This window comes from Scomber japonicus, chromosome 9 (assembly GCF_027409825.1).
Source record: "Scomber japonicus isolate fScoJap1 chromosome 9, fScoJap1.pri, whole genome shotgun sequence".
Classification (NCBI taxonomy): Eukaryota; Metazoa; Chordata; class Actinopteri; order Scombriformes; family Scombridae; genus Scomber; species Scomber japonicus.
In genome coordinates this window covers 15554006-15574274 of record NC_070586.1, presented here as the reverse complement: position 1 = coordinate 15574274, position 20269 = coordinate 15554006, and the positions used below count along the sequence as shown (strand labels likewise).

General features: G+C 37.8%; 2 protein-coding genes across 4 annotated transcripts in view; both read left to right on the top strand.

The window, feature by feature from the left end:
- Positions 1-12916, top strand: part of LOC128364096 (calsenilin-like) — a 13851-nt gene extending 935 nt beyond the window's left edge. Inside the window, exons 1-7 of one of the 2 annotated variants that reach the window (XM_053324590.1) lie at positions 6204-6315; positions 8859-8983; positions 9119-9188; positions 9307-9485; positions 9619-9723; positions 9862-9924; positions 12869-12916. In XM_053324590.1, the coding sequence (XP_053180565.1) occupies positions 6204-6315; positions 8859-8983; positions 9119-9188; positions 9307-9485; positions 9619-9723; positions 9862-9924; positions 12869-12916 (702 nt within the window). Of the gene's footprint in view, positions 1-6203; positions 6316-8858; positions 8984-9118; positions 9189-9306; positions 9486-9618; positions 9724-9861; positions 9925-12868 lie in introns of those variants that run through there. The other variant, XM_053324591.1, reaches the window with a different exon arrangement.
- A 4335-nt stretch (positions 12917-17251) lies between these two features.
- The window catches only part of slc23a2 (solute carrier family 23 member 2), a 39916-nt gene continuing 36898 nt past the window's right edge, over positions 17252-20269 (top strand). For both annotated transcript variants that reach the window (XM_053324588.1, XM_053324589.1), the window contains exon 1: positions 17252-17513. The gene's annotated coding sequence lies outside the window, so the exon portion shown is untranslated. The remainder of the gene's footprint in view (positions 17514-20269) is intronic.

Sequence of the window (20269 nt, the reverse complement as noted above, 5' to 3'; positions counted from 1 at the left end):
TGTAGGAGGTGAATTTTCATCTATAATCCCTGGTGAGGTGTGAAAGTGGTTGCCTAAAGTCAAGAACAAGTCTAAAACGATAATTATGATGTAAGGAAAATTAATTATGACATGGGCAGCAATAAAAGTAGAGCAAGTTACAGTTCAAGACAACAAAAACAAACAATAATAGAACAGCTTCACAAAAACAGACATTTCAGTAATATTAATCCAATAATATAATATATATAACATAAAATATAGACACTATAAAAGAATAAAAAGTCCTGGTGGCCAAAGTGTTGACAACATAAAATCACAAAGTCCCTGATTAAAGTGTGGCCACAGGCCTTTTTCTCTGTCTCCTCATTAACGGTAAACTTGTGCAGCAAAATATACAGTGACGTATGTATATCTGACTGTACGACGTTAGAGTGAAAAAAGGTTAATGGGATGTTTATTTTGCCTACTCATGGATATACCATAAAACCTTGATGGGTCAATAGACCGTGTACATTTGGGACTGTAAAAGAGACATCAGATACTGCTCTTTGAATGATGCAGTTCCCTTTGATTAGCGTTTTGGGCTGAAGGCCAGCCAGTTAGAGTGCCCTGCAGTCAGTGTGCCAAGACAATTACAGCAGGAAGGCTCCAGCAGGCACATTAGTGCTTCTCATATGCCTCGGCGTTATAAGTAATAAATTCAACAAAAACAGCAGTAATGTCCTTTCATTATTCATCACTCCTCTCAATCTCTTCAATCTTCAGTTCCACAAGTATCGGCCCCCTCCTCCTCCCACTGTGTGATCCAGAGAGGCTGGGCCCACACCCCGGTTTAGCATTACTTCGCATCAATTATACATGCAGTATCGAACAGGCTTTCTTTGAGGCCGCCTAAATATGGAGACTGGAGTACTCCTCCAGGACCCTGAAGGACACTTGCTTTCTCTCAGTAGCCTCCAAAATTCTCATCATGTGTCTCCATCCTTTTTTCTGCCACTTCATTATTTCATCATCTCCCAGTGGGACTAATTGACTAACAGTGGTGTAATTTTCTCGTCTACTTGTGCATCTCATCACCCTCACTGTGTTTAATCAATGGGCAGCAGATATGAGTTGAAGGTATCTTTCGCCTCAAATGCCTATGTGCAAGGAAATATGACTTTTCAGAAAAGATGAGATGTTGTGCTGTTGGATATAAATAGTTCCCAAATAGCAGCCCAGCTATAAATACTCGTATTCTGATCATCACCATTGTTATTGAGATGCTCTCAGTTGTGCTGATGCAGATCCGTGGTCACTTTGTGACTAGTCATTTTGTGCTGTTTCCTGTCCGTCTGGTGCTCATTAACAGTTTGCTAGTCTGTAAACTTTGACTTGTGATCACAAACACCTTACACACCTTGGCTTTAAAACCTGGGCTTTCAAACAACATTTTAGATTATAATGTACAGGTATAGCAGACACAAATGTAGTTAAACTGTTAAATTACACTTTTTCATGATTGTTAAGACTCATTTCTTGAAATTATTCTCCATTTTACAAAACTCTAAATACTAATGCATAACTGCTCACTCACCTTCAACGTCCATGTCAAAACCAAACTCTCAGCTCAAAACAATGTAAGTTTACATCTAAACCAATAAAAAACACTTTGTCTTTCAGACATCCCAAATAATACAAACACTAAAAAGTGACTATTACACACCGGTGAGATCGATACAAAACCTAAAAAAAACCCAAAACCTACTGCAATGAATTATGGTGCTTATATAATGAAAACAATATAAAGATATATGTATATATTTTCAAAAGTTTAAATTCCTCATTATACTGTAGTAAAATAAACTGAAATAGAGCAAAAAAGTAAATGTGATGTGAAAATATGCAACTAATAAAGAACCTAGAATACAATAAAATCATTTCCATTGAATTATCAATAAAATCAAAGAAAAAAACAGTTTGTACAAGAAATCACAGAATCATTTACTGTGCTGGAGATCTTTATGGATATATTGCTTCAAACAAGTAAACTGAACCACGGTCCTGTTATCCAGCTGTGATGACTTAAGTTAATTATATCAAATGCCAGTGCTTTCTAAAAGAGCACATCAACAGGGGAATGGTGTTTATAAGTTTGGGAAGTGGGTCTGTCTTTTGGTAGATAGTGTTATATTTTTGGATGTTTAGTTAATACACCAAGTTATAGAGAGTAAGAGATGAGGAAACACTGTAATATTAAAAATGTGACACTTTGTGATGTGACTTTTTTAAAATTTGGTTACTAGAGTGAAAAAAAATCTTCAATAGATGAAATTCTCCTCAGGAAAATTAGACTCTAAATCTTGGTTAAGGCCCAGTTTGCTGTTAAATACACTTTAGAGGTAAATTTGCATTCTCATATTGCTTTTAAATGCCACAAGTCAGAGAGATGATCAGTGGTCTGTTTGTAACTGCAACTTCTCAGGTTTAAATCCAGCTCAAGACCTTTGTTGCATGACACCCCCTCTTTCTCTCCTCCTTTTTACATCATACTATTTTTTTTTTAAATGCCAGAACATTTTTTCTTTAGCATTCTTTTTGAGAAGCGGTATGGTGGTATGATGGTAAGCACTGTCGCCTCACAGACCAAAAACATGCAGGTTAGGTTAATTGGTGACTCTAAATTGCCTATAGGTGTGAATGTGAGTGCCCATCTCTATATATGTGAGCCCTGTGATTGACCTTGTGACATGTCCAGGGTGTGCCCCACCTCTTCATTGGCCCCCAGCTCACCTGCGACCCTCGAGACCAGCTCCCCCATGACCCTCTAGACTAGCTCTCTAGAGGGCAAGAGGTGAAGAAAATGGATGGATCCAATCAATCAATTTCTGATATGACTTTTTACACCAGTTTCCTGCAGTAGATTAGAAGTCTTTTATTAATCAACAAACCAATAAGGTTTGTTTGTTGCATTATTTATATCATCAGCACTCAAGAAAAGTTGGATTAATGTTGCTTCTCAAAAAAAATGTACTCTGTAATGCTCCTTGTGCGTGTTTGTGTTGGTCTGCAGGTCTCTGAGGCTGACCACCCACATATAAAACAAATCCACTGGCCTTTTTGATTGTTGTTTCAGACTGGTCCTCTACTCTGATGTCGATTTTGGGTTCAGTCCAGCTCGGTCCTATTTTGGGAGGACATCGATGCAAAAGAGGCAGCCTTGTCTTTGGAGCAATTTGAGCCCTATTCTGAGGCTCTCTGATACCAGTATCTGGTATTTTTACTCCACATTTGAGTCTCGTGTCAGATATTTTAGTAGCGAGTAACATCAATATACTGTAGAGAGATGGGATGGTAATTAGTAGTTTTGTGTGTTTATTTCTTTATTTGTGTTCCCTTTTCACAGTTTTGTAGGCATGATTAGAGATGCTTCCATAAAATATTTACACAATGAGATTTCTGATAAATAGGTATCAGTAATGTGGATATAATGACTAAGTTGACAAAGACAACTAATAGCTACAATAGCAGTCTGGTTAGTTCAGAAAATTACATCATTTTACTCTAATGCAGCATTTAAAACCAGGAAAAGACAACACTTGTGTCAGGATACATTGCGATATCCAAAATGTAGAACGATATCTAGAACAGCTGCTGATTAATTTTCATTTGATCAGTTCATTGACTAATCGTTGCAGCTCTGCACAGATTATTTATATTGTGTACTTATGAAAAAATACAAAATAATAGAAACATTCATCCATCTGTTAATTTTCTATAATTAAAAAAGTTAAAAGCTGTTTTAAAAAAAAGTCAAATACTACCTTAAATGGTAGTTTCACACTTATTCTCTTTATGCACCGTCTTGCTTTCTTCAAGGTGGTGTCACTTCAGTTTCCCTTATACATTTCACTAATTCATTATATGTGAACAAACAATAGAAATACAATATACACAAAATCCCTATACATAGTACATAATACTATAACCGCAAGATGAGTTGTGTGATGTTTTGATTTTAATGCTCACACCGGTCTGCACCCTGCCTCAACAATACTCACACACCCACATGTACATTGAAGGAGTTTCTGGATACTGTTTCTTCTGTCCATACAGGCCATCATGGTCCCTTCTTAAAGCAACTGATAAGTGATCAGGGACAAAATCCACATTCTGTGTTTCAGTTAGTTGTATGAAGTGGAGATCTTCTAAAGTTTTTGTTTCCTTGCTGATAGTGGAGGGATAGTAACTCCAAGTGGGAATACTGTACTAAAAGCACAAAAACTTTAAAAGAAACTCACTTAACTTGAATAAGTTTGATTGATATTTTCTGAAATTTGAGACTGTGATTCTCAGTTTCGTCTCCATCACCTACATCTGAAGGGAAGGGATCTCATCATGCCCAAAATAGACAGCTAAAAAATCACAATGATTAATAACTATATACAGAGACCTGAGTATTTTCTTAAGACTGATTAGAAAAACTGTGAACATCTGTCTTAAATCAATATTCAGGTGCCCAAATGAATATTTAAATTGCCTTTTCATGCTGTAATCATTCCTCCTGTTCATACCTCACAACACCTACAATGTACTGTAAGTGATGGAGGCCAAAATCCACAACCCTCTTGTACAAAATTGCATTTAAAAGTTTGTCAACAGGGAAACACTGAGGAAATACAAAGAGTGAATTTGATACTAAAAAGACTGTAAATATGGCAGATATCCACTTGAAATGATTAACTCAGAGTGCTGGAGCCTCATATAACCTTCAGATTAACTTTTAAATGCATCTTTGCACAAAATTATGTGTGGACACTGTGGATTTTGATCCCCATCACTTACATTAAAAGCACATCTGAAGTCAATCTTTAAACAGTCAGTATGAACAAGAGAAATTATTACAGCGAGGAAAACCTCATTCAGTGTTTTTATGGGCACCTGACTGTTGTTTTAGGACAGACTTGAGAAACTGTGCACATGTCCTTTAAGTAACCTCCCCACATTATCTTCATTTTCACGTGTTGGGGAAAATGTCTCCTCTCCTGTCATCTCTTTAGTGTCCACTAGAGGGCAGCAGCAATCACTTCAAAATGTTTCTGAGACAATGAGATGGGTTTTGAACAAGTGTCACAGAGCCTGGGGGAGCACATGTTCACTGAGTGTGTGACAAGACTCCACTGAGTTAATGTGGGTTTTAAATCTGTGTTACGTACCCCAGGAGAGACGGGGGAACAATTAGAAACTGGATCACAGAGCTGACTGGGAAAATGGGATTCAGGACACCTGTTGACCTTTGTGTCACCACCCTCTCTGCTTCCTTAAAGGCAAATTAGTTTTATATATGTCACATTTAACAAAAAATAGTTTAAATGTTTGTAAGTATTTTCCATTTAAAGCTTTGATATGCAGTGTCTTCATGTACTTACAATGTTTTATGTAGTTGTTGATGAAATTGATAAAAATGCAGCATTTCTGTAGTTCTTCAGGAGTTCACGGGTTAATTAGCACAAACTAAGATATGAGGTGCAGGAGGGATATAGAGGAGAATGCAGAGCATCAGCCATTCAGTCAGTGGAGGATTTTGTGATACATTTCATGTCTGGATAAATTACATTTTTTTTACATTTTTGCCTCCAATTAGAGGAAGAATATCAATTGAAGGAATCCCAAACCAACTGCATGCTTGTGCTAAAAAAAAACTCCACATGTGATGATGTGAGAGTATCCGAGCTTGCTTTTCCTCTGATTGGATTTGTCATGGATTAACATGGTGGTCCAGATTTTTTAGGGGATTTTTTTTTCTTTTGCTCTTTCTCTTTTTGGAAGTATTTTTACATTAATAATCTGGCCTTAATAAAAAGGGTTGGACCATCAGATCCTGCTCCTGGTAGTGAAGAATATCCTGAAAGAGGTCCTGACGAGATCCATTAGTGCAGGGAAGAGCAGGGTGGGGGGGGAAGCAGAAGGAGAGAGAGCTAAATAGAGTAACAAAAGCGGCAAGGAAGAAAACAAATCTGACAGAAAGAGAGTGATGAGTGAGTGACACTGTTTCAGAGGTAGGAAGAGAAACAGAAGAAGAAGAAGAGAAGAAGAAGAAGCAGAAGAAAATTATAGAGATGGATTGATAGAAAAGTGCAGAGAAAGTGTAACAGTTAGGGAAATATGAGAATGTAGCAGTCATCTAAAGGGGAAAACAAAAAGAAGGAGCCGTGGAGGAAACAATAGGAGAAGAGGAGAAGATGAGTGTGAGGTGGGAGACGGAGGGACTGCAGACGGTTGGCATCGTCTGCCTGGTGATCATGTTCCTCAAACTGATGCACCTGCTGGGCCTGATCGACATCACAGAGACTGGTGAGACAACCTGGGAGAGGGGTGAGGAGGAGGAGGAAGAGGAGACATGGAGGGGGGATGACATGTCCTGGAGTGAGGAGGCCAGAGTCAAAGTTTTTATTACAAGTCACTTGGGAATAATTTTATATATTGTTTGATCCCAGTCAGCGTAGATCCAGTATAAATCATTTTCAGTTCATATGGGATTAAATTGTTGAATCTTTTGAATCAATTTAAATGCTGTTGTGATTTAAAAAAAATGTATTTAACTTCTGTTAATGACAGAAAATGTGTCGGGTTGTTTCATTATACTTAAGCAAATGATACTTTTGGTCCCCAAAATACTTCACACAAGGATAAATCTGCTAATTTTTTCTTTTTGTTTTCTGGAAAATCTTTCATAAAAGACCAAAACCAATAAGGAATTGACTCTACTAACAAGGATTATCAGTGTATCCAAAACCTGATATTTCTCTGCACCATAGACCTTCATTGTTGTCCCAAAAAATTCAAACACATCAATAAATTGGGTGTCATGCAACATGATTCTTCATCACATTAAGTATTGTATTTTTAGTTGATACTATATACACACACCTTCCTACTGCCATGAATATCCACTTGCAATAACTCTGAAATAATAATCCCCAACAAAATGCACTACTTACTCTTTTTTGAGTAACATTTGCTACAGATGCTCTGTTGTTTTAGAAAATTACTGAGGCTTTTTCTAAAAATGATCTTTGTAATAAAAGATTTTTGTCTTCGGTAGGAATTAGTGGGCTGAAAGTATTGAGAGATGGATTTACGCAGTGTTTGTTTTAATGAGATTATTTATTTATTTACTTATATATCTTTTTATATGTCTAAAACCATGTAGTCCTGGAGTAAGTAGCAATATGAAACTGTAGGAAACTTTGCTTTTAATTAGAAATATAATATAAGTTAAGACACTAGCAGGAGAGTCCAAGATAAATGATGTTATTTATATTATTATGACATGATGATTGCATTTTTAATCCTTGACAAATCATTAGAGAGACACGCCCCAAATGTTTTCACCATTAAGCAAGCAAAGGAACAGTAGATTTTAAGCCCACATACAAGCTTTTAAAAAAAAAAAGTTTTGTACTCATTAGCACAAGGGAGCAATCTGCACACTTTGAACTGGAACTTGAGTTGAGAATTTTGGTTACAATTTGTAATACAGGCTACAATTTACATTATGATTTTATTGCATGAATCAAGTACCAATAAAATGCTTACCGGTTGCTACTTTTACTTACATGTAGGTACAGTGGATGACAGAGGAGAACGAGATAGAAACAATTTATCTTAGAGAAAATGATAAATAAATGATGATCTAAGTATTTATTGTAAAGATTGGGAATGGGTACCTCACTGGGAAACAAACCTTAACTGTGGGAAAAATGAGAAAGGTTTTTTTTTTTCAAGGTCAAGACTGAACTTTAATGCTCAAGCTCAAGTGTAAAATACTGTTGAGATCAAATGTTTGTTTGGATTTGAGCCACGATGATGACTATAGATTATATAACAAGATTATAGTTCTTTAGATTTTTGGTCCTGTTTTCTCTCCGGGAGTGTTCATCTGTGGCTCTCGCGAGAGGTCAGAGGTCGCCTCCTGCTGAACTACAGTATGTGCAGGTCTCATTGTTTGAAGTGAACCATAAAGGAACGATTCGTCCCACTTTGAGTTCCCTTCACAGTGGTTCTGGTTTATGTTTCACAGCATATTATATTTCACTGCTCTGCTGGATGTTTAATCAGAATATAACTTGAGTCTTTTCCTCCGGACCGCTCGGCGCTCTTCATATAAATCTCTCAGTGTCTGATCTGACTTGTTTTTTTTGTTTTGTTTTTCTTCCTCTTACTATCGCTCTCTCACTGTTCTCCATTTACTCCTTTTTCACTCCCATCTTGGTGTCAACACCCCTCCTCTTCCTCCTCCTCTGTTCTCTCTGTCTAAAGATGGTGAGTATGGTAATGGTAGAAACCCAACTGAATTCTGATTTTCCAGAAAACTCCCTTTTTTCTTTTTTGAAAGTTTTCCTTTTTCCCAATCTTACAGTGCTTTCTCTTAGTGTGTGTGAACTGGTAACCAACAGTGCAGCAACACTTATGTAAATGTGCATTGTGATTCACTCTGATGAAAAAACTGCTTTCAACTGAATTTCTCAAATTCAGATTTTCTGCTGTGGATTTTTTGAAAGCAAACACAAAAAGATAGTAGTTTAGTGACATTTCCGCCATAAAGAAAGTGCCTCCACTTCTTTTTAACCCCCTCTTAGGCCTGCCCTCACAGTTTTTCCCTAATTCTCTCTCTTAAACTCGCATGTTCTCCCTACCAATGCTTTCCCTCTTGAATGTGTGCATCCAACCCCTCCTTGAATGTCGGCCTGCATCCACACACTCAATGTCTGCCCCCATCCTCCCTGTTTTTCTCCTCATCTATCCCTCTCTGCATCCTTTCTCTCTTTTTTCTCTCTTCCTGTCTGTCTATCCATCCCTTTCTCTTTCTGTCTCTCTCTCTCTTTCTCCCACAGACAGCAGCGACAGCGATTTGGAGCTGTCGACAGTGCGTCACCAGCCGGAGGGGCTGGACCAGCTGCAGGCTCAGACCAAGTTCACCAGGAAGGAGCTTCAGTCCCTCTACAGAGGCTTTAAGAACGTATGTCTGTCCAGCTGCTGCTGCTGCATCTCTAGGAGAACTGAGAGTCTTAATCGCTTTGCCGCCATCAGTATGCTTTATATAGACTCAAGTTATTTCAGTATACAACCCTCTTTTTTCTCTTCTCTTGGGCAGGAGTGTCCCAGTGGGTTGGTTGATGAGGAGACATTCAAGACCATCTATTCTCAGTTCTTTCCCCAAGGAGGTTAGACATTAAAACAACTTCTCCTCCTTTCTTTTGTCTAACTTTTCTTTTTCTATATGCTTTAACAAAGTACATTAAATCTATGAACCTGACTACTTTTGTCCTCCTCGTCACACAGATGCGACCACTTATGCTCACTTCCTGTTCAACGCGTTTGACATAGACAGAAATGGCTCGATCCGCTTTGAGGACTTTGTCATCGGCCTGTCTGTGTTGCTCAGAGGCTCGGTCACTGAGAAGCTCAACTGGGCCTTTAACCTCTATGACATTAATAAAGATGGCTATATCACCAAAGAGGTATATTTCAGATGGTATATGCACATCCAGTTTGGTGTTCGTAGTTTCATTCAGTTTATTGTTTGTTACTGGTGGAAAAATGGTTAATGGTGGGATTAACTCTTTCACGTGCCGTATATCCTCTTCTATTCAGGAGATGCTGGCGATTATGAAGTCAATCTATGACATGATGGGGAGATACACCTATCCATGTGTGCGAGACGAGGCTCCCTCTGAACACGTGGAGAAGTTCTTCCAGGTTGTGAATCCATGAAAATAAGAAATATACAAACACACTGTGCTACAAGCCCACAATTATTCCTCTTCAAAACAACCTGCTCTCACTTATGAGTCATCTCTCTCTCTCTGCTTTCTATCTTCTATCTTTTTCCTACAGAAAATGGACAAAAACCGAGATGGTGTAGTGACCATTGAGGAGTTCATCGAGACCTGTCAGAAGGTGACTCATGAGTTCACAAACTGATAAGTGTCACATGTACAAACGTTAATTCATAGTTACTCATCAACAGAAACAGTGTAAATGACAACATGATGTGATGTCAATGTTTAATCAGGCACTGACAGATTATTCACATTCACACGTACAGTAAAGCATCACTCACATTTTCCAGAAATACTTCCCTCGCTTTCCCGTTGTCTTCTTCAATCATATCCAGACCCCTCCTCTCATAGTATTTAAAAACTGACTTAACCTTTAATCCTGTTATCATCTTTTCTGTTTCCCATCAACACTTCTAAGTCACATGATCACTCTGTGGTTACGCAAATACTATCAGGAGGACAATCATTTCGAAACAAGATCAATTTCCTGTCTGAGCACAAGCTCGTACGATCGTTCTTCAATTTTACGCTCTGGTGACATGACAAGGCTCTGATTCTATGCCTTATTATCAGTTCCCTATGTAGTAATATTTCTTAGTAGTAGTTGTACTTTTTATTCAGTCATCATACATTATACAAAATATAAACAGTGTGTACAATATACAATCTAATATACAATTAGTAGAAACTGTCTAGACAGTACAGACAAAGTCAACAGTCTATGTATTAAGTCAGAAGCATAATGCCTTTAAATATAAATATATATATATATATATAATCAAATTCAAATGTATTGTCTTTTTAAATCTCTCTTTTGAGAATTATGTCATACAAACAAACACAGAATGGACAGGAGGACATAGAGTAAAAGTAAAATGATGTTAATCCCACACAATTGTTAGTCGTCGACAAGGAAGCCGGTTTGTCTAGTCTGTAGCGTCAGAACCCAACCTCTAATTATCAACGTTTATCACCTTCACCGCAAAGTCACATACAGTAGTTAGAGCTTACTGGACATGAACCAAACCAGCAGACATGAAGGTGAATGACAGTACAAATCTAATTTGGCTGCAACATGCTGACAAACAGGTGAAAAAAACATCTCAGACTTTAAATTCTGCACATATTGCAAAACACGATTAATAATAATTATTTGATGGTGAATTGTATGACTGCATTAATTTAAAACCTCTTTTGTTCAATCACAGACATGTAATATTTTATCATTGATACAGTCATGTTCAGTGTTTGATCCGTATTATATAGCAATTTGAGCTCTTTGATTTATGTTATTTAAATTGACAACATAATTTCTCTGAGATATTTAACAGAGAAGCTCATCCCAAATATGTAAATATTTATTCCTTATCTACTCAGAAGAGGTGTAGATTAGATATCTAAATCGCAAAACTAAGATTTTTTATACTTACTACAAAATAAACCATGAATTATATGTGAATTAAAATACATGAATTATACATATGAATAGAATATGAAAAATTACATTTCATATTAGGGATACATGAATTAGCTTTCTTGGGATTTTAGCCATACACCGAATCATCATATATCCTCACCTCTGTTGTTCAATCTGATGTTTCTGTAGCTTCAGCCTCAACTTTCTCCTGCACTGTAGGTGAGGAAAAAACATGTTTTATAGCTCCAAAAGCTGTAAAATGTTATTTGATATTTATGAGCTCTGGTGGAAGGTTTTATGTCATGTTGGGTGTAGCCAAAATTGCAGTTGGGGAAGAAAACATTGTCAATTAGGAAAATTAGAAAAGTGTTGGATATAATGAGGCAAAATTTGGCTTTTTGGCACTTAATTGTAATTGTAAAAATCATAATTTACAAGAAGACTTGTTATTAACAGGGTTTTTCCCTGATTTCACCCGCTGGCTGAAATTAAATTGTGTGAGTTCACTCATGTTGTGTTTGGTTGCCCTGTAAACACCAGTGGAGTTCTGACTCACAGTAAATATTCAGTCTAATTCATCTATGATCTTATTTATAATCACAATCTTCTTACCCAAACTCAAACAATAACTCTACTACTACTACTTTTCAGCTATTCCAACACTCTACAATGGAGAAAAATGAAGACATTTCAGCTTATCCATAAGGAGAATTGACAAAATTTAACATTAATTGTTTTAATTGTAATAATAACTAAAGAGATTTACAGATAAAAAATAATATTCACATTTGAAATTTTTGACAAAACAAATCAACCTTATTCTTTGACAGGTTATCAACTTGTTCAATCCAAACTATCTTTTCTGCACTCAGAACTACTCTGACAAGTACAGACAGGGTAAAGAAATGCAGAAACTATTATAACACTGTGCAGTTAATGCTGACTAGTTACTGCATTTCAACTTCTGTTTCTTCAGGTTAACTTTGGACCACTTTAATGACCAACAGCAAACGTAATACTCCGCCAACCTAAGCAGTTCCTAACGCTACAGGCAGGGTCGACACTGTTAAGTTGTTCACACACAAATGAGGAGATTTTACATTGTAAAATATTGTACAGAGCAATGGTTTTCAAACTGAGGTCCGGGGACCAACAGGGGTCCTTGACAGGATTGTAAGGGTGTCCCCAGCAAAAGAGGGAATAGAATATTTGAACTTTTATGCCATTTTTTTGGAGGTTGGAAGAACAATTAAACAAATAAAGTTGTCCATTTCGGCTATAGTGATCCTAGTTTGAACATTGATCGATTATGAAGACTTTTTTTATCTTTAAACCTAACAATAAAAAAATGCACGGACAAAATCCTCTCAAATAGAGGTTATTGTGCATCTATTGTGGGGTTCCTTGACATGAAAAAGTTTGGAAACCCCTTGTATAGAGTTACCAGCAGTTAAATTACACCTATCAGCCAAATAAGCATCAGTAACAGAAGATGATCTACAAAAAAGAAAATGTCATTTACACTACATTGTCACTGTTGCGAATTGATTAAATCAAATGTCATGTCTAAACTTGTAAAAAAAAAAAAAGAAGAAAGAAAAAAAACAATCTTTTATAGACTTCTCTCTTTTCTTCTTTTTTCCAGGACGAGAACATCATGAACTCCATGCAGCTGTTTGAGAATGTGATTTAAGGAATCAGGATATTTTCTGTTGTTATTTTTCTCAGCACACGTCACACACACCAACACAGCACACTCATGCACCACACTAACACATCAAACTCCAACCTAAAACATGACATACTGGCACATTATGTTGGTACTGTAAAGATACAGGAACTAGACGTTTTTTTTCTATTTCTTGCTGCGCTCCTTTAGCTGCACCCTGCAAATGCTTCTGGATTCAAAGGACTACTACAGGCAGAAGATGAGCTTCCCGGGGTAAAATTCCCGTCTTTCCAGTGTGTTTTTATGTCCTCAGTGGAGCAACAGAAGAGCTCCTTGTGCTCCAAAATGGATCAACAAACAACATGGGACATGAGGAGTGAAGATGGTCATAATCCACTGACATAAGCAAACAAGGATACTAGCTTTAACTCCTAATACACACACTGTTTCACTTCCATACACATTCACACTCATGCACACACTACAAAAACACAGACCTGCTGTTTCTTCAAGAGTTTTTAGAGCACTGGATGAACGAAGAGCACCACACAAAAAGAAAATGCATTGACACAAAAAAAAAGAAAATGAACTAAAGCATGTTTGTCATCAAATATGTGATGTGGAATTAGCTTGCACTACGATTTTATGACTATGTATTATATGCGCCTGAAATAAAGGCACTGTAGATACCTACACCTGATACACCACTGATGGAAAGCAGTGTGTATGTATATATGTATAGTTAATAGTTACATATCCTACGTTGTATTGGTCTCATCTGTGCTGCACTGGGTGACAGAGTAGGACAAGAAATAGCCATCTGAATATTTGTTTAAGAGATCTCTGTGTTACAGTTATTGATTAAACATCATGTTTAGTAACAATTCTTCACAGAATTTAAGTGGATTGTTCAAATATTGCTTTATTTTGTATTATGGAGGGTGGAAGATTATCCCTAACAGGTCAGATAACAATGTGTATCTGTATAGTACTGTGAATAAATAAAGGGACTGTTTAAAGTGTGTTCATAGGCTGAATTAAGGCTTTATCTAGGTTCTTCAGTATCTACGAGCATGCTGACTCTATGCCACAGTATTATGTACAGTACAGTAGGACCTTTGTGATGTCGGTTAATTAAAAGATGCTGTCGACAGCTGCGACTTCTCTTTTAATGTGTCCTTTCACTACGTTTCCCTCATGCATTCAGGCATTCACGTGATAAAAAAAAGAGCGAACACACAGAGAACTTAGAAGTGTGACATTCATCAGCAGATAAACAGGGACACAAAAACAAAATTTGTTTTTTTATGAGTTTTTTTGTGTTTGTAAAGAGTTAAGACAGCACACATCTTTAGTTGTTACTCATTTGATCTTTGCTGTGTTTTCTGTCTGAGACTAAAACTGAGGATTTTTTACTTCTAAAGTATTGCCACTATTACAATTATAACCTGACTAGTTTTCTTAACACAATAACATAAACATTTTTGATAAGGTTCCCTTAAATTAGTTTCTTTAAACAATTGTGACCCGGAAATGTACTTGGCAAGCTATTCAACAGTTGAACACTAAACTTGTCACTTGGTGAAACATCTTTTGGTATTTCAGTACTTCTATTTCATGTAATTTATCAGCTAACATATATGACAATATCAATATAGTTTAGTTTAGTTAAACTGGAACTGGAACTAAATTTCTGTATAATACAGACATTGATATATCTGCAATACGTTTATATGAGCATCCTTTATTTATTAGCTTTGGCTATAAATAATAGGATAATAATTCAACCTTTTAGTGTTTAAATTGAGCATTGGGTTAGGTCTGGAGGGGAACTGAAGTCACACTTGAATTACTGCTTCATTCATCAGTGGCTCATTCATCAGCCTAATATCATTCTACTGGTACCCTCATTACAACCATTACTGCTGCAGCTCACGCCACAACCCCAACTTCCTTACATATGTGTTGAGACACACATGTACACAGCGTTTCCTGTTTGAGTCTTGTAAGATCTAATACTCTTTTTTTTCTTTTTCTGAGGGATTAGTTACTCTCACTGCACAGATTCTGCCAGAGCTCCCTCAAAGAGCAAACACTTACCCAACAAATTAAAGTGTAAACATTCACTATACGTAAATAGTCTTTCCCTCTTTGAGTGAACTTCCACAGTTTATTGTTAACCTCTTTTCTGGCTGAGGAATATCATAAAATCCATGCAGCTTACAGCGTGATCTGTCATTATTAATCACATCACACACACACATAGTCTTAAATGCTATCTATAATCCTTAACAATACACATTGGGTTAACCACGGCATACCAACTCACACATACCCACACTTACAGCATAATAATATGTTTCACACAAAAGTGCACAAATACCTAAAGTGCCACATGCTTCAGTCAGATAAATGGTGTAACCCTTTATAATGAGTGTTGACCTGCAGCCCCTGAGACATCAGCATATGTCATCTGGTAAATAAAAAAAATAAATAAAACCTTTGTCAAAACTTAAAGTCAATACATAAACGTATTTATGTTTTAATGAATAGAATTACAGTATGTACATATACAATAGTTACAGATACATTCATAGAGAAAGACCTGGACACAAAGACAAAGCAAAGATCTGTTGTAACAGCAGGTGGGTGAGGCTGTTCACCAATATAAGGAATGAATGCAGTGCCATGCCTTATAATTGGGCTAAATGTGTATCAGTCACACCCAGAAGATGGACTGGACATCCTGTTTAATGGCACTGTAATTATCTGCTCTCTTCCAATAGCCACTGTTGGGCATTTCAGCTGTAGTCGATTGGCTGAGATTGATACCAGCCAGTGACAGCATACATGCAGTGCAACAGAGGTTAACTGAACCTGGCGTGACAAAGGAAAGAGAAGCTACAGAGAAACAGTTTTTCTTAGTTTATTTTTATTACCGTTTATTGTTTTGATATTTTGAATTCATATGAATAATTTTGTTTGGCCTACGTTAAGCTACTTTTACGCAAGGCCGCTCTAGATACATAGATTTACATAACATACTCAAACATTTATTCACCTCATCTGTACAACGAGAAACCTACAAGCAAAATCATCTCATGGTAAGAAGATAAATGTGTGTGTTCGAAGTCTTTTATGGTGTCTTACTGGCATATTTAAAGGTAACATAGAAACCCAGAACTACCACAAAGATCAAAACCTACTAAATGTTGAATAAAATCATTTGATTCCACTTTATCTCTAGTGTTTCTGGTGTTTCCCTTCCCATTCCCTGTGTGTGTGTGTGTGTGTGTGTGTGTGTGTGTGTGTGTGTGTGTATGTTTGTGTGTGTGTGTAAGTGTGTGTGTGTTTGTGTGTGTGTGTGTATGTGTGTGTGTGTGTGTGTGTGTGTGTGTGTGTGTGTGTGTGCGCGTGTGTGTGTGTATGTTTTTGTTACCTCTTGTGGTCCCTGACAACTGGGGACCAGTAGTCTTCATGGGAAAAAAAGCCTGGTCCTAATGAGGTATAACATAATTTCTGAGGTCCTGGTTAAAGATAAAGGTAAAGTGTGAATTGAAGTTAGGTTAAGGTTTGGGTTAGGCTGTCCACAATGAATGGAAGTCAATGCAATGTCCTAGCAAAGATAGTTGTGCAAACTTTAGTTGAAAACCAGTTTTGTGAGGACATTTCTGTGCTGTGAGGATGATTTGGTTTAGATCCAATTAGTCATACATTTATTTTCAAATTTTAACCCCTTTAAATTTGATTAAACCACATGGACACAAAAAACTTCATTTCCCCATATACTTATATTGCACACTTGAACTGAAGTAGGCTAGTAGTATATCCAAAATGTCCAAAGTATATATTTAAAAAATTACTTTACTCTCAAAATCTCACTTTTTAGTGTGTGCTCCTATATATTTTGCATGTCCTGTTACCCAACATTGCCCACTAGGTTATACAAAGATATCTCTACTGTCCAAAGATATGTGAATATAGGCCAATAAAGGCAGTGCAAACAAGCAGCCTTCAGGTGGCAGTGTGGTGGAGTACATCAGCCTACAGGGACAGCAAAGATGAGCAGAAGGATCCCCAATTATATATTTTATAAGACAGAAAATGTGCTGTTAGGCAACAGAGCACTTGCAGCTTATGCAAGAAAAGACTGTCAATACTAAAAAAAAAAAGCAGTGTTGCAGGCAGGAGATCTGAGAGGAGGAGAGGAGAGGGGTGCGTCACTACTCCTCCGCCTCTGATTGGCTGACACGACGTTCTAAGGCGGGGCGGGGGTATGCACGTTTACGTCACAGGTGGATGTACGCATGCGTGGTGGCGACCAACGTCAACCCCGTGGCTTTATGAAAGGCGAAATCCTCTCCACTGGTCTGGCAGATCTTTAAAAAACCAGTTTTGTCGCTGAGACGGAGCTTGTCTTGGAGGAAACCGGTGCTTGAGGACGCTCTCATCTCTCTCTCTCATCTCTTTTGTTGTGTCTCGGTGAGTGTTGGGGCTTTTACCTCCGGTTGTCTTCGCCCTCCCGCTCCGCTCCGACAACACAAACTACGGGGACGAGCCAAAAGGACTCGACGCTAGCCGACGAGGGAAGTGGGGCTCCGTCTTCTCTTTCATCAGGCAGGTGAGTACAAAACGTGCCATTTTTAATCCCCATGACACAGCCTGTAGCATACATGTGGCTGCTGAGGGAGCCATAAGGTTACATTTGAGAGAATCCCGCCTGCAAATTACCTCGATATGTCGTAGCAGCCGAGGCTCAAGCTGGATATAATAAAAAAGGGGGAAGATGTCAATGTTTTCTCTGAAGTGTGACCGCGATAAGACAAGGGCCCAGTTAGGCATCTTTAATCTCCTCCATCCTTTTACCTTTACCCTCATTTTTAAGCACCTCAAATCCTTGAGGGAAATATTCCACCTTCTCATTAGTTATCTCTCATGTCGTGTAGACTACGTGCTTCAAGGTTTAGATATGAGGGACCTTATTGTGACTCTAAGACACAAAAAACACAGTGTAGGAAGGCCAAGCATGCATCACCCTGAGGCACTGTCCTGTAACATCATGTAACATTTGAATTAATAAGGCCATAAAAGATACAGCTGGTGAGAGGCTGCAGCTACCAGGCAGCACTATCTGGGACAGTAGTGCTTATTTGGCCATTAGGATTTATTGGCTCCTGATGATGGGGTTGTCCTGGAAACGGAGCTAGGCAGGTGTGTGTGTGTGTGTGTGTGTGTGTGTGTGTGTGTGTGTGTGTGTGTGTGTGTGTGTGTGTGTGAGAGAGAGAGAGAGAGAGAGAGAGAGAGAGAGAGATAGTGTGAGACTACTCTACAATATGTGTGTTTGTCTCAGAGGCAAACACACATGACTAAAAAGGTAAGTTTAGATGTACATAGTATTTAAGCGACTGTGTAATGTTGATGGAGAGTGTGGAGTTGAGCCCACTATAGTAAGACTTAAAATGACTCAGTATTAACCAGGGCTGTGATCACTACCATTCAGTGGTCATGTGATGCAGGGTTGAGATCATTACCAAAAAAAGACTTCAACCACAATTGTCACATACAGTAGTTAAAAGTCAAATGTTATTGCGCATATACTGTGTACTATATGATAATGCAATGATGTAAGAGGCTACATTATGTTGGAGAATCTTCGACCTCGGCATTTCCCATGAGAACGACCCCCTAGGGTGATTACGACAGAGGAGTGATCCATCTCCCAGGATGGACAGATATGTAATAAATGTGTATGAAAGAAGAAGAAAGAAAGAAATGACAGAAATGCATTAAAAGAAGATCATAATGTACAGTTGTGTCCTGTTGTGCTGGATATTGTGTTTTCTGTCATAGCTGCTGCATTTTCTGTAAATCCCCCCCCCTTCACATTTAAAAAGTGAACTCAACATATCACCTTCAGACAGCTTAAACAAATCAGATGTAAATAATTCCTCAAGTCACTGTGCAAAGGGTTACGGAGTAGAAAATAAAATTCACCCTGACTCATGAAGATAACAAAAAATACAGACGTTGCTCTTAAGGAATACCTTTTTGATACCTGGACATACTGGATTTTGAGTTTTGACCTCTTTACTCTGTTTACTCAGCAGCAGTTCTGGCAAGTCGTGTACCCACATACAGTTATTGACTTTGGAGAGTCAGAGTTTTAGGTATCTGCAGGAACGTTATACTCTTGCTTTTCTAGAGCTTCCACAGAGTCTTTCCTGCGTTTCGGTATCATAAGCTGTTTTGTGAGTCAAGTTCAAGGACCTCAGTTGTTTATCTTAACAGGAAACTCTGGAGGACAGAGAAAACTGAAGAATGGCGATCAGATCACTGCAGGATGGTTCTGACTATTTAAGTGCTTGGTGTTTGTCATTTTGGCAGTGTGAACAGTAGGATTATTATTATTGCTGTTATTATTGTCAGGTTAGGGCTGATCTGTGTGGTCAAAATCAAAATAATCTTTTTTTTTTTTTTTTTTTTTTTTTTAACCAAATACCTCCTATTGATCAGTTTTGTAAGTTCATGAAATGACATCATTCTACTGTAATACAGCCTTCAAAACCAATAAATGACAATAATTATTACATATTGCTCAGCTTTGTTTCATGTTTGGTTTTCTATGCAGAATTTTCTTTTTTTTAATGTATAATTTTCTCTTTTGGCAGGCAATAAAATCAGTTTTTCAGCGTAGGTACTTTTGTGTCAAGTCCTATGCACGAGTGAGCCTCTTCTTCCATTTCAGTTTGCTGGGCTTTGTGTGATTGTATTTGAGCATCTGTAAACTATGTCATGACAGTACAATCTGTGTTCACACAACCACAATATTACAAGCCAATAATACACATTGCACCTGTACAGTTTGGATAGGACTCAGACTTGTAAATTGTGTCTTGTCTTGTGGCTGGAGTGCAAGACCGATGTTTGGTGCCAGCCCCTCTCGACCAGCGGTTATTTTTAAAACTCAGCTTCAGTGAATTCTGCTTCACGCTCTACACTTTATTCACAAAGTCAATCAGCGATATTTGATGGTAAGCGCATAGATAGTGTAGGCCAGTCACTGCAGTCAACAATGAGTCTTAAATGTTACCCACTGTGGGAGAGCTAGGTGGTGGAGCAACCATTCACATTTCTTTTAGTCATTTTGTGACTGTTGATTCATTGTCAGATCCAAGCTGTCGTGCGAGCTGTGGAAATGAAGCCGAACATCGAACAAGTGAAGAGTGAAGTATGCTCAAAGTTCAGATAACGGTGGAATCCTGTTTCTTGGCATCTGGACACATGCCAGTACGTAGACAGGTTTCATCTCTGGGTAAACGTTGTGTCTCTGTCACCAGTACATGAGTTTAATGAAGGAATGGTGTTTCATTTGCGCCA